Below are 13,014 nucleotides of genomic sequence, written 5' to 3'. Positions count from 1 at the left end.
AAATCCACTCATTATCTACTCACCACAATGCAGACGGAGGGGTGGGGGGTGAAGTGTCCACACAGCACTTTTAGAGTCTCAGGGGTAAAGAGTGTTGCAGCCAAATCCAAAACAATTGAGGCACGTGGGAGGCATTTACACCATGTTTATATCCTAATTCATGAGCAGAACATGACAAAAAATTGTGTGTAATGCCTCCACACTGTGCCTCCACAATGCATTAACAAAATATTGCAAAAATAAAATAAGGCTAAGTTAATTTAGTAAAAATAAGAAAGAAGTATTCCGGCAAGACAAAAAAATTGTTGTGTGAGATTCTGTATATTTTTACCCTTCAAAACCTATGAAATATTTAGAAATGAAATAATCCTCTTTAAAAAGACTTATGATAATGTCTATGAGTTTTAGAACTGTAATATACACAGGAATAAATGTGAAGAGATAGATATCTGGACTTACAGGAGGAACGTATCAACAAATCTGAAACTTTTTGATATTTACATAAAGGTCTGTGATTTATAACGATATCGCTCTCATAAAGATTTATGCAACGACGATCCAGATACTTTGAATGTATGCACTCTGAGTTATGTAAATATCCTGTCACGAAAAACCTTTGTGCAGTGAGTGAAGAAGACGGGTTGAGTACATATCAAGCACGTTTAATGACAGTTGCTTCTGTCTATGAAACAACACATGGGCCAGTTTTAGATATAGACACCACAGGAGAGAGAAGCATTATATATATATCACCAATTATACTTCGTTTACACTGCATGTTTTCAAAGGATAAAAGGACAAGGCTACAAATCTGGAATAGTTTCTTCATTTTTCATCCTCGTTTTGTCAGCCTGCAAATATTTTTCGTTGACGGGAGGGATAATGTCCTTGTGTGCTAATCTGAGCGATGAAAAGCTCCTCAGGTCCAGTCTAGCAGACGACACAGCCGCCTTTTTCCTTGAAGGGGTTCTTATCCTCCGAAATGCCTTTGACAAGAGTGTCCTCCTCCTCTCCAGCCTGAATGTAGTCCTTCACCTCCTCACAGCATTTTGACGTCTGAGGGAAGAAGACAAAGATGTGTTAAGCAGCGATTTCAGTTTTAAATTCTGCCCCCGATAGAACAAATCTGTATAATTACATTCATGCAGGTTGACAGCATAAATTTCTTGTCAAGGATAAATATCTTGAAAACATTTCATTTGCTTCTATCCTTAAACGTATGGCCTGTAACTCAAGTGTGTTCAACGTACCAACCACCTCTCAAGTTTCACTTCACGCTTAAGCTGGTCGACTTCCATAACAGCCTTGTCCTTGTCCGTCAGTTCGTCCATGTTAATGACCGGCATTTTCTGTCAAAGAAGGAAACATTCAGCATTTTGAGGAAGAAAATATTCGCTCTCATGTCCGATTTTTACCCCGTGATTACAAACAAGAAAAGAATGAAAATGTACTCACGGATGCTTAGAGGGAGCAGTCCTTCACCCCCACAATCCTGCTGAAGAATCACTCCCCTCTCACTCAATCCTGGTTATAAAGTAATCTGCATAAAGTATCCTAATCCGTTTAATCTGATTAAAACTATGCCCCCACAGTATAACCAAGACAGTTTCTCAAATAAGGAGGGGGGGGAATCACACCGGTGTCTGTTCGTTGTACTTGAATTAAATAAAAAAAACGAATTCCCTTTTTTGCAGATTAAATATGGATTTCTGCTATCTGTTTTCTTTGTATATGAAGATATGGGTCAAAAGGAAGGTAGCATGTGATAAGACAGCTAATCTGTATTTAGCCTCCACCTGTCAAAGTGATGACACATCCCTGCCCTAAAGGTGACTGCAGTTTTCCAACCGCACAAAGACAAGTTTAAATGTACAACAGGAAGGGACTGGGCTCCCCCTTTAGATGCCTGAGGAAAAGATGGAACTGATCAGGGGAATTATATTTAAAAACCAAGGAAGGAGCTATGTTTTTATTGTACATTTAGTTTCATTTGTTACGTTTAGCTGTGAAGAAGGCCAAACCTTGGCAACACATCAGTGTTCCCTTGAAAAAATGCTGGAGGCGGCTTCAGTCATTAGGAAACACAGGTTTGGGGGTGACAGTGCTTGGAATGAAAAAGTGTGTGACTGGGTGTGTATTTGTACAGACGTCAATCTGAGGACCATTTTGAGCCTTGAACTGACGGAGTGGGGACAGTTTGGGAAAGTGAGGACATTTTGGACGTTCCTCACTTTCTAGGTCACTTTCAATGAGCTGTTATGGCTAAGACTTGCTTTTAGGGTTAATGACAGAATTAGATTTAGGTGAGTGTTAAGGTAAGTATTAGGTTTAGGCACGGTTGGGGTGGGGGATTAGAGAACATATTATCCCAATAAGTGTCCTACAAGGCTCTGTGTGTGTGTGTGTGTGTGTGTGTGTGTGTGTGTAAGTGTGCGTGGGGATCCAGTAAGACTAGTATGTGGTGGGAACTTGGCAGGGTGATTTCGACAAGATCTGGTTTCACAAGGGGATCTGTCACGTGTAGACACATGTTAAACAGGGATGCTGTAGAGCTACTGGGTCACAGAAGCATTAAAACATCATCATCATAAGTGGCTATCGGATTCTTGTCATTTCACCTCTGTGAAATAGACTGAGTCACATTATCACTTTACGCAAATCTTACAATAACTCTCCCAGTGTGATGTCACTGATGGATTCATCACCTCTCTGCTTCTGCTCCTCAGTGGATCTGAAAATGACTCACTACATCCCCCGCCCCCTTAAATTCCGCTGGGAACCAGCACCAAACTGATAAAAGTGGACGCGTTCGGCAAAGCGGAAAAAGACGAGCGAGAGTCGCAGCCGTAGCAGAAGTTGCACTATGGAGTTTGGCACATTAGCGCTGTTTACACTTGTTTCCTCCTTCTACAACGTGTTGGCACTATCGCCCACAGGTAAGGGAGCACTTTCTCGTTTTTTCGCTTTGTTTTAAAGAACCACTAAACTGTCTCGCGTAAAAGCATAGTTTGCACAAGTTTACGCACATTTTGAGAGTTTGACGGAGGCTTTACGCGCAGCAACGCACTTAACCACGTCGTGTTTCTATGGCAGATTTCGTGTTTCATTAACGGTGTATATGTTTTCAGACGTGTGTCTCCTTCAGGTGGACGAGGGACCCTGCAGGGCAGAGATTGAGAGCTACTTCTACAACACCATCACGCAAAAGTGCGAGATTTTCTACTATGGGGGGTGCCAGGGGAATGCCAACAACTTCAGGAGTTACGAGCAGTGCCAGAAGACATGTTTCAGAATCCCAAGTAAGTTCTCTAAGTGAGGAGCACACACTGTATTTGGCTGATGGGGACCTTGACGTCCCCGGAAAGCTGTTGAATGTGTGCACTGGGTGTTTTTGTGTTTTAGATCTGATATTAAATGGGAATATCTGATCCATCCAATCATATTCATAAATCCAGTCATTCTTCCTCCTCAGAGATTCCACAGATCTGCAGGTTTCCTAAAGAAGAGGGACCCTGTCGTGCCCTCCTCCGCCACTACTTCTTCAACATGACCACCATGCAGTGCGAGACCTTTTATTATGGGGGCTGTCACGGGAACTCGAACCGCTTCAAGGACCATACCAGTTGCATGGAGTACTGCAGCCCACGGAAAAGTTAGTACAACAACATTTGTGCTGCCACTGACATAATATACAGGGGCGCTCTCTAAAAACAACCATTTCAGGTGTGATTTAATGGTACGACTGGGAAACAACTATGTATTCCTATGGAAATAATACCTTATCAGGCCTTTTGTGTTAATGTTCAACACATAAAGATATTTAAGTCATAATGAAATAAATGAATAATCTGACAAAAGGAGCTAAGAATCAAACACTTTCTGTTGTTGTTTTCTGGTTGTCGGTCTCATTGTGTGCTTTGTGTTTTTTTTTTTCCTCCAGCTGTTCCCGTGCTCTGCTTGGACCCAATGGACAAAGGGAAGTGTTCGGCCTCCATGACCCGGTACTACTACAACGGCGCCACCAAGAAGTGCGAGGAGTTCACCTACTCAGGCTGCGGAGGCACCAGCAACAACTTTGTCTCCAGGCAGAGCTGCAAAGACGTGTGTGTTAAAGGTGCGCGAGCATGAGCATGGGAATGCGTGTGTGTGGCAATGGCAAGCCTGTAACTGAAGATGAGAGTTTGAGGATAATTACCAGACTCCTTAACTCTGTAATTACAATATATGGATCTTATTAACTACTTGATGGTTTAAATGTGGAGAAGATTCAGAAAGTCAGAGGGGAATTTGGTTGGCGACTAAATAAAACTCAGCTGATTTCATTTGAGGCTTTCAAAATGTTTTGGCCTGTGAAGAAACCATTAGCATACACTCAGACGTGTATGCTCTACAGCCAATTATTAAAGTATGACTGAGAGGAAACCAAAGAAAATCTGTCTATAGGAAGTTCTGACTGCTTATTGATGAGGAGCAAAGAAAGCCAACAGGCAGAAGAATCAAAGGCCATCACACTAATCAGCTGTCCAACACTTTTTTTCATGTTGCAGGAGGGAAGAAGCACACGGGCCTAAGAAAAATCCGACGCAGGAGAAAGAATAGAAATAATCAAGTCGTTCACGCAGGCGTAGGCGTCTGACTCTCGATCTCACAGATGCTCACACGGACGAGCCTGTGACGGAAAGAACCGAGTATTAAACTGACTGTTTGTGCCAAGAAGAAAAAACGACCAGGTCACATTTGTTGTGACCGGAAGAGTATTAAATACATCCTGGTTGTATTTGTAGGATTTGTTTCAAATGTGTTTTTACTGTATATTGTTGATGACGTTTATTACTACTGCACTCGTGTTTTTATACTGTATGTATTTAATATATGTTTTCTATAAGTAATACATTATGACAGTGACATTTTCTGATGTGACAAATTGTGTTGTGAGCACATTTTTTTAATATACAGATTTTTATAAACATATTGAGCCATTTGTTGCTGCTGTTTATCAGTAAATAACTGTGTTGTGTGTTATTTCAGCATTTAACTGACTCAAGATGTGTTGACTGCAACTAATTCAACTGAATGTACCCTATATCCTCTTCAACAGAGTCTGGTGACAAACTCAATTTAGGTTTTTCACAAATTCATGCTCGAGCCCAAATACATTATATATTATGATCAAAAAACTGACACTGACTTTAAATTGCTGTACTGGGAAATACTGGAGCCATACTTCCCTTCTTTGTCTGGGTCACACCATGCAAGTGAACAGTTAAATAATGAGAAACCACACCCATGACAATAAAAAGCATGCGAGGGGCCTAAACAAAAATAAATATAAAACACTAAGCAAGCATTTTGGCCCCTACGATTTATTTTACAGAAGCACAACAGTGCTGCGGCCAAAGAAAACACCAGACACTTTCTCTCTGTGCACTTTCTCTTTATCTCTCGGCCTTTCTTCCTTCACGTACTCACTCTGCTGATCTTCCGTTCTTATCTGCAACTACTTCGCAGGGCACTCGGCCTATCTCGGTTTCTTCTGTATATGCTAGAATCAGGAAGGAAGCAACTCGGAGCAGGAAAATGTACCGTGGCAGGTTGATGAGAGCATCGCTGCAGCGGAGAGAGCCTCAGGAACGGTTTTGGCAATTATGCATTCATGGTGAACTCCACACTGTATATGAGGAAACCTGAATGCATCCATTGACAAACGGATGTGTGTGTGTGCAGCCACACATCTTCTCCCTCGGCTCGGTTATTGAAGAGGGTTTTATTTTCCTTTGGGTCAATACCAGCTTTTAGTATTCACAGATAATGAACTTTACCACAAGAGAAATCGTCTTTAGCCTCCTCAAAGGCTGCTCATTTCAAAGTACCCTGTGTTTCGAGAAAATCCTGACTGTCCCAAATCTGCTTTGTTCGGTTGAAGCACCGTGTGACTTTTCCAGGCAATAAATATTTATAGAAGATATTAAAGGAAGCTGCTCGCCCATCTGGCTCGGCTATAAATAGCAGTAAAAGGTAATATATCTGCACAGGCCCTTTTGCCATTAAGAAGTGAAGCTAAATCATCTGTTAGGAAGCAATATGAGAGAGGATGTCATCCTCCCAGTACGTACTCCACCTAATCTCTAAAACCATCACCACTGCTTATGATGGAAATTTCGGCTTATTCATTTAAGCTTATTTCCACTTCCTGCCCTTGGAGGTAAACGTTTCTCTCCTCCCTGCACTTTTTAATCAATAAGAATGAAAGTAATAGCACATTTATAAAGTGGAGGAAAAAAGGCAGAGCAAAAAAGAGGTGTGTGGAATCTCATGCATGACTTGTACAGTTTACATAATGGCTGATTGACACATATACAAATCATGCATCACCTCTGAAAAGCATATTTTATATGGTATAAACTCCAACTCCTCTTCTTTCAAAGCTCTTTTTACAGTTTATACCAATTTATTATGATTGTGTGAACAATTCATTTGTTCAAAGTCTAATTACACTTTGCAGAATCACAACCTTTTGGTCGGATTTAATCCCGAACGACATGACAAATGTTTGAGACGGGCGCAAACACACCCAGTGGTTAACTTTTAATTACGGCAGAGCTCTGTCTCGCACCGTTAATGAGTGGCAATAAAACACGGGCTGTGGGAGATCCTGGTGCAGTTCAGCGGGCTCGGAGATGAACCGATCCTGCTCTGGTGGTTTCATTAGCCGCACCACATTAAGTTCTGCCTCGTTCTCAATGGTGATGGATGGGAGTTTACATTGAAACGGGGCTCTCATTTAGAACGAGATTAATACGGTGAAGGAGGCTTTGACCATTTGTCAAACACTTATATTATTGCTATGAACTGACTGCACTGATTTTAAAACATCAACACGCACAATGACTGTGAGCTTAATGAGATGATAATATAATTCACCATTTAATGCAGTATACTAAGTAATGCAAATCTAACATTTAACATGATAACAAATGATGATAACATACTGTCTCACTGCAGGTCATGGTAAGGAGGCAGGATATTAGATGCCCCCTGGTGGCTGATCCAGGCATCTACACTCTTTTTTTCGGGTACAAATAGTATTCTCTTTTCATTTCTAATGAAAAAGTTTATTGTAAACCTAGAGGGCAATGAGCTTTTATTATAACTATTCTAATTTGACTCATAAATAGAAGAAACAACAGATTTTGCTGCTTAATACTAGAGCAGCTCCCTGTGCACTTCAGGCGTTGGGTAATAATTCTACTTCAGTCTGATTCTATAGAATAGATAAAACAATATTTCCCATAGATTGGTGGGATACTTCGTTATTGCTTATGAAAACTGTGGTTAATATAACAGGATGTGAGCAGAGCACTATGGTTTATAAATGTTGGGTGCAAATTCTGCAGAATAGAAGATGAAACAACGTCTGCCTGTTTGAATGTGTTTTACAACTGAGTAAGTATTTTCCTTTTACATGATTAGGTGTGTCTGCTTTCATGGACCAAGCCCGCCGACAGAAACTGAACACAGGAAAAACATACAGCACCAAGTTTGAAGATACACTATTTCTGGGATGTCAGCGTTTAGTCTGTTTAAACTGTAGACCAAACATGTCAGATGGCTTCCCAGCCCTGACATGGCTAAAGAGTTTCTCCAACATCGATCATCCCCCTTTGTTGGGTGGAGAGGAGTGTCTCGGGCCGTCCTCCTCTCCCCTCCGTTCACCCGCTTCGGATTGATGTGTCTGGTGATGAGTATCTGGTCTGTTCCCCGCTGTCCATCTGGCTGCCAAACACCGGTAGCTGCTGTATAATTAAACATGGCGGCCAACTCCAAACGTCTGAGATGTTCTGGAAGCCTTCTGAGGTTTTCCTATTTGATTCCCTGGAAAATGCCAACAACAGGAGATGAATCCATCAACACACTGTTTGTGTTTTCAAGTGAACATGCATTTAGAAGCTTACTGTCATCATTTGTCCTCACCCACACACCCTGCTCCTAAAGTCCAAATGTAATTTCCCCCTGCCTTGGCTCCGGTAGTGGTGCAGTAATTGATATTTGAGGTGAATACTAATTTCCACAGTTTCTATGGCAGAGAGAAGTTCTGGGAATACACACAGATAGTGTAACTGCTGTCCACATGCCGTGTCTTTTACAGTAACAATAGTGGTGTGCTTTTGTTGGTGCAGAGCATCTCTAATGTAGCGGATGACTCATAGCTGTGAATAAATCTACAGCTTTCACCCTCCTGCAAATGTGCCAGAACCTTGTTTCATCACGGTGGGGGAAGATCAAAAATGATTTGAGCAGAACAAACAAATACAGATGCCTGACTTTCCTGAAGCCAGATTTTAACTGTTTTCTCTACCGGAGTGCCGACAGAAAATGGAATAAATATCCACAAAAATGTCAGTCTGAACTGGGTCCTCTTCTTCCTCCTTTTCTCCGACTGTTCGCTTCAATTACCAGCTTCCCGGAGGTCAAGGACTTTGTACCGAGCTCCTGTTTCGCAGCTCTCTAAACACCCGGCCACCAAACACATTGGCACATTTGAATTTGCTGCTTGATAATGGGTTTTTAATATATATTACATTTAAGATAGCTGAGCCACGATATGCAAACCCATGGGGGGGGGGGGGGGGGGGGTTGCATGCAAACTGTTGAGGAGGCACAATATGTGTTTTTATGATACCTGCCTCAAAATGAAATCGGATGTGTTTTCTGCAACTAGTCAAGGACATGAGCAGGCACTCTCTGCACATATTGGAGTACAGGTTAGCATATATATGGTCTTAGTGTTTTGTCACTACTTGCACTAGGACTACTGTGAAATCTCATAACTGATCCTTTATCCCAGCATTCTGGATTGTTACAACAAAAGCTCAAAACTGTGACAGTAGCCTGATGTTGACAAGTTGGTCTGTAAGACTGGATCTTAAAGTTACATAGATATGCCTTAAGTTCGTTAAACTTATTTAAAGGTGGATTTAAAGGAGTCCACTGTAATGCAATATATATGTAAAAGGTACAGTTATTGGTTCCTATCATCATTCCCCTGTTCAGACTCCCCAATGTGTTAAAGAACATCCACATTCAAATATAATAACTTGGGTCATTGGAAACACGCTCCAAAGACAACACTGACACATAACCACTTTTTAATTGAGCCCCCCCTCCTTTGTGGCTCGAGGTTGATGAGAGCCATGACAGGTTGGCCACATGACACACTTTAGCAAATTCGCCTGAACCTCAGGGCCTGAACCTCAGGGCCTGAACCTCAGGGCCTGAACCTCGGCTGTATGGCTAGCTTCTGCTGATAAAATGCCATAATGTTACTAACTTTGCTATCTCTGATGTTAAGACTACACTAAGCTAAAATATGCAAAGATTTGAAAGAGGTAAAAACTAAAAAAAGAATGCAGAGATGAGTGATAATTACCTGTGGTCACTGTGAGCAAGTCTCGCTGATCTGCTGCTTTCGAATCTGCAGGACAAAAAATAATTGCATTCCTTCATGGCAGGATATGATGCAGTGACGTCATATTATACACAAACTGTGGACGGACACCACCAGCGCTGGCACCAAACTCCCATGGCATCTTCTCCAGCATCATTATGCTCCAGATTAACCACACAGCATGTCCCCCCAAAAACAGGCATCGCTCCAGCTCAATTTCCCTCAATCGCCCTCCACCTACCGTCATCACCGCAACTGGCCATAATGAGGAGCCTCTGAACGATGAGTTCCTCATACCCACAATGCCATGTGCTGCACAGCTTCAAATGTGGCTTGTGATGCATGTTCGGAATGATTTTGTTCAAGGTGTGGTTGGGGATACAATAATAAAAAAGCCCAAATATGTCACCGACAAACTCTTTGATTTGGTTTGTCAAATATTTCGAATTAATCGACACAATTTATGTGAGCACACATGCTCGTCAAATGTAGCTGACAAGAGCAATGTGGTTTCCATCACAGGAATGGGACTCACATTCCCAGGTAGATTGTGTCTGTCCCCTCCCGTCCCCCTCCTTGGGGGATGCTCCGTCTTCTCCACCGGTTTGAAGGCAGCGCTGCATGTTTGCAGATCTCCCGGCTTTAGAGATGACAGGCTCATCATGTCTGTCACCGTTACAATGTGTCATGAATATGCAGCTACATGTCCATTACTGCCTCGCCTGTCTCTGTGTGTGAGACATGAAGAGGAACGAGTGTTCGGTTAGCAGTGACGGGAGCTGCGGGCAAACAGCTGGCTGGGTTGTGATTAAGTGTAGAGAGAAAGTTGCGGAACAAAACACTGACAGGACACTCCCGAATGCAGTTCTGCAGATGTTTTCACTTTTTATACACCAACAGCTATCTAAATGCCAGATCGGAAAATAAGAAATCAAATAACCATGTTTTCTAATAAGGAAATCATCCGCTACAAACAGGGAGCGCGTTGTGCTCTTGTTGATTTCGATTTTTTTCTTGACTCATCTGAAATTACAATTCACAACCTAAAATCCAAATAGATTCGGCTGTCTAATATCCACAGGGAATTTCGTAAGAGTAATAACTCAACATCAGCCAAACAGGTTGAATGAATAAAGAGGCTGTTTCATTTGATTCTCATATTGGTAGGCATTATCGTGGGTTGTGTAGTAGAAGTGGGTGAATATCTGTTCCTCTCTCAACAAAAAGATGTGTTTTGAGCGTGACAGTTTCTACTTTCCTCCATCATGCCTGAACTATGGTCACATTATTTTTTAGGGTTTTCCCTTTAAGTGTACTGGATCCCTAAGAGGGGGTAAATCCTTTACACGCTTATTTCACATGTCTTGAAGTTAAATGCAATGCAAAGTGATCTGAGCGACTTTTACAAGGGGTGAAATTGTGATGGTGAACAACTAGGTCAGAGCATCTCCGATATGACAGGTCTTTCCAGAACGCAGTGGTTAGTCAGCTATATCTAAAAGGGTTCGAGGAAGGACAACCCCTGAACCGGGGACAGGGTCATGGCCCGAGGCTCATTGAGAGCGACGGCTGGCTGGCAGTGGTTCAATCTCACAGGAGAGCTACTGTAGAACACATTTTTGAAAACCTGATGTGTATGATGGAAAGCTGTTAGGGAAGAGTGGCAATTATATGGATGGCTGATTGCTTCTACGTTGTTGTTTTTTTAGCAGGGATCGTGATTCTAGCATGATGCACTATAAGGCCAACAGAAGACAGAAGCTCAGGGCAGAGTTCTGCTGAGAAACCTTGTGTAGAATTCATGTGGATGTTACTTTAACATGTACCACCCACGGTATATAAAGACGGATGGCATGTCAGCTTCCCAAAAGTGAAGCCAAATCATCTTAATCGCCCTCTGGTAGCTGGCTGCAGTAAAGGTCAGAAACCATGCCTGCAGTGCCGATGTGCTCAAGTGTTCATTTTTCAGTAAGATTGGTTTCACATAGTTATTCAATGTGACGAAAAAAATGGTGTGAAACGTAATGATTGACAGATGAGACTGACTTGTGATTGGTTGACTGGGTGTATTGGTGCAGGGACCTCGTTACTTTGGCTCCGAAACATCACAGGCTGATAACTCTAAGGTACACAACTGAAGATATGTCCCTAACATCTACTGGTGGCCGCTAACATCTGATAACATCCACTGGTGGCAGGCTTCATTAGTGCGGTAGAACATAGAAGGGCTATTCTCCATCTTGTCCACAAAATTTGTTCAGGAATGGTTTGAGGAACAACGCAGCTCAATGTGTTAACTTGACTTCCATATTAATGAGATGTGAATCAAATTGAGCATCTGTGGGGGGGTGTTGGAAAATCCAATCTGATCCACGAGGGTCCCAGACAATTTACAGGACACCTTCAGAGATGTTGACACAGTGTCTCCAGGGGTGAGAACTGCTTTGGCACGATGAGCTGCTTTAAATGTAGTAGCTGATCCTCATTTTCAGCAAGCTACACAAACATGTCAGTTTTAAAGCTGCACGGAGGAGATACGAAAAAAGATGCTCTCGTGTAATGTCATCAAGGTCATTTTAAAGTCACCGTCGAGTAGTGCAAACAACCACACGTTGTGTCGTAGTTGCGGAACTTCACTTTACGCCCGGTGTCCAGAGGAGTGTCCACAGCAGAGCGCACGGACGCGCAGTGGAGAGAGAAGCGAGCCACTGCTCGCGGTGTGTGTCTTTAACGCAGAGACACAGAGAGATAAGGCGAGGAGGAGCTCCAGCAACACACTCTCGTACACGGGGAGGCTGTTAGACGCACTTGGATTACCGGGCAGTCGACTGTCACCGCTCAGAACGGCCGCGGACCGGCGCCCTGCCCCGCGCTCCCTTACCGTGCGCACCGCCGGTCATTAATCCATCTCATCAAACAGAAGCCAGACCTCTGGACACACGAGCCAAAGTAGCTTTTGATTGATTTTTTTTTTAATTATTGGTTTTATCTCCGTGGATGCAAAAAAAAAGTTTCTGTATTCTTCTTTTTTTTCTTAATGTAATGCCACTGCGTTAAATAGGGTCGGAGCGCAGCAGCAGGGAGTCAGTCTCCTCCGAGGGAAGGAGACACCAGGCTTCTCCTGCTCGAGCATCTGTTCTCTGCAGTTTCTCTCATCTCTTCAAGTCAGGTAAGACTCAGGTTATTTTCTTTATCTTCCGGGTATTAACTTCTGTAAAATGCTGTTTGGGAAAAAGCGCACAGATTAGTGAGCTGCGTGGAGATTATATTTTCAGTTTGTCTGTCAGTTTCAATCGTTTATTTTTTGCACCGATGAATTAAAGAAGAGCTCTCTGGGACTTGCCTGCGTGTTCGTGACTGTGGATGCGATGTAAATTGGATTTTCTCTTTTCTTTCGTCCATGCTCCAAATTGATTAATAGCCCATTATGGCGCGTCAAGGGGATCTAAACATCAGTTTAGCTGCAGATTATTTCAAGCGAGGGGGGAAAAGGAGAGAATGCAGAATGTGACTCACACTCGTGTCGTGCGCTATTTTTAGGGTTAAAAAAAACTCGAGGAAAGGCTGAG

At 42.6% G+C, this 13,014-nt stretch overlaps 2 protein-coding genes across 2 annotated transcripts; one reads left to right on the top strand and one right to left on the bottom strand.

Moving 5' to 3' along the window:
- Positions 1-646: 646 nt before the first annotated feature.
- On the bottom strand, positions 647-1,603 carry gngt1 (guanine nucleotide binding protein (G protein), gamma transducing activity polypeptide 1). Its single transcript, XM_062410268.1, has 3 exons — positions 1,456-1,603; positions 1,251-1,349; positions 647-1,056 (listed from the first exon to the last, which is right to left on the bottom strand). Exons 2-3 carry the CDS (start codon positions 1,344-1,346, stop codon positions 931-933), a joined length of 222 nt encoding a protein of 73 aa, XP_062266252.1. The 5' UTR covers positions 1,347-1,349; positions 1,456-1,603; the 3' UTR covers positions 647-930.
- Positions 1,604-2,660: 1,057 nt separating this feature from the next.
- On the top strand, positions 2,661-4,723 carry tfpi2 (tissue factor pathway inhibitor 2). Its single transcript, XM_062409540.1, has 5 exons — positions 2,661-2,936; positions 3,129-3,299; positions 3,473-3,652; positions 3,941-4,114; positions 4,548-4,723. The coding sequence occupies exons 1-5, from the start codon at positions 2,864-2,866 to the stop codon at positions 4,634-4,636; spliced, it is 687 nt and encodes a 228-aa protein (XP_062265524.1). The 5' UTR covers positions 2,661-2,863; the 3' UTR covers positions 4,637-4,723.
- The last annotated feature ends 8,291 nt before the right edge of the window (positions 4,724-13,014 follow it).

Source organism: Platichthys flesus, chromosome 17, assembly GCF_949316205.1.
Source record: "Platichthys flesus chromosome 17, fPlaFle2.1, whole genome shotgun sequence".
Classification (NCBI taxonomy): domain Eukaryota; kingdom Metazoa; phylum Chordata; class Actinopteri; order Pleuronectiformes; family Pleuronectidae; genus Platichthys; species Platichthys flesus.
Note: the sequence above shows the minus strand (reverse complement) of the source record. Positions and strands in the feature narration are given on the sequence as shown.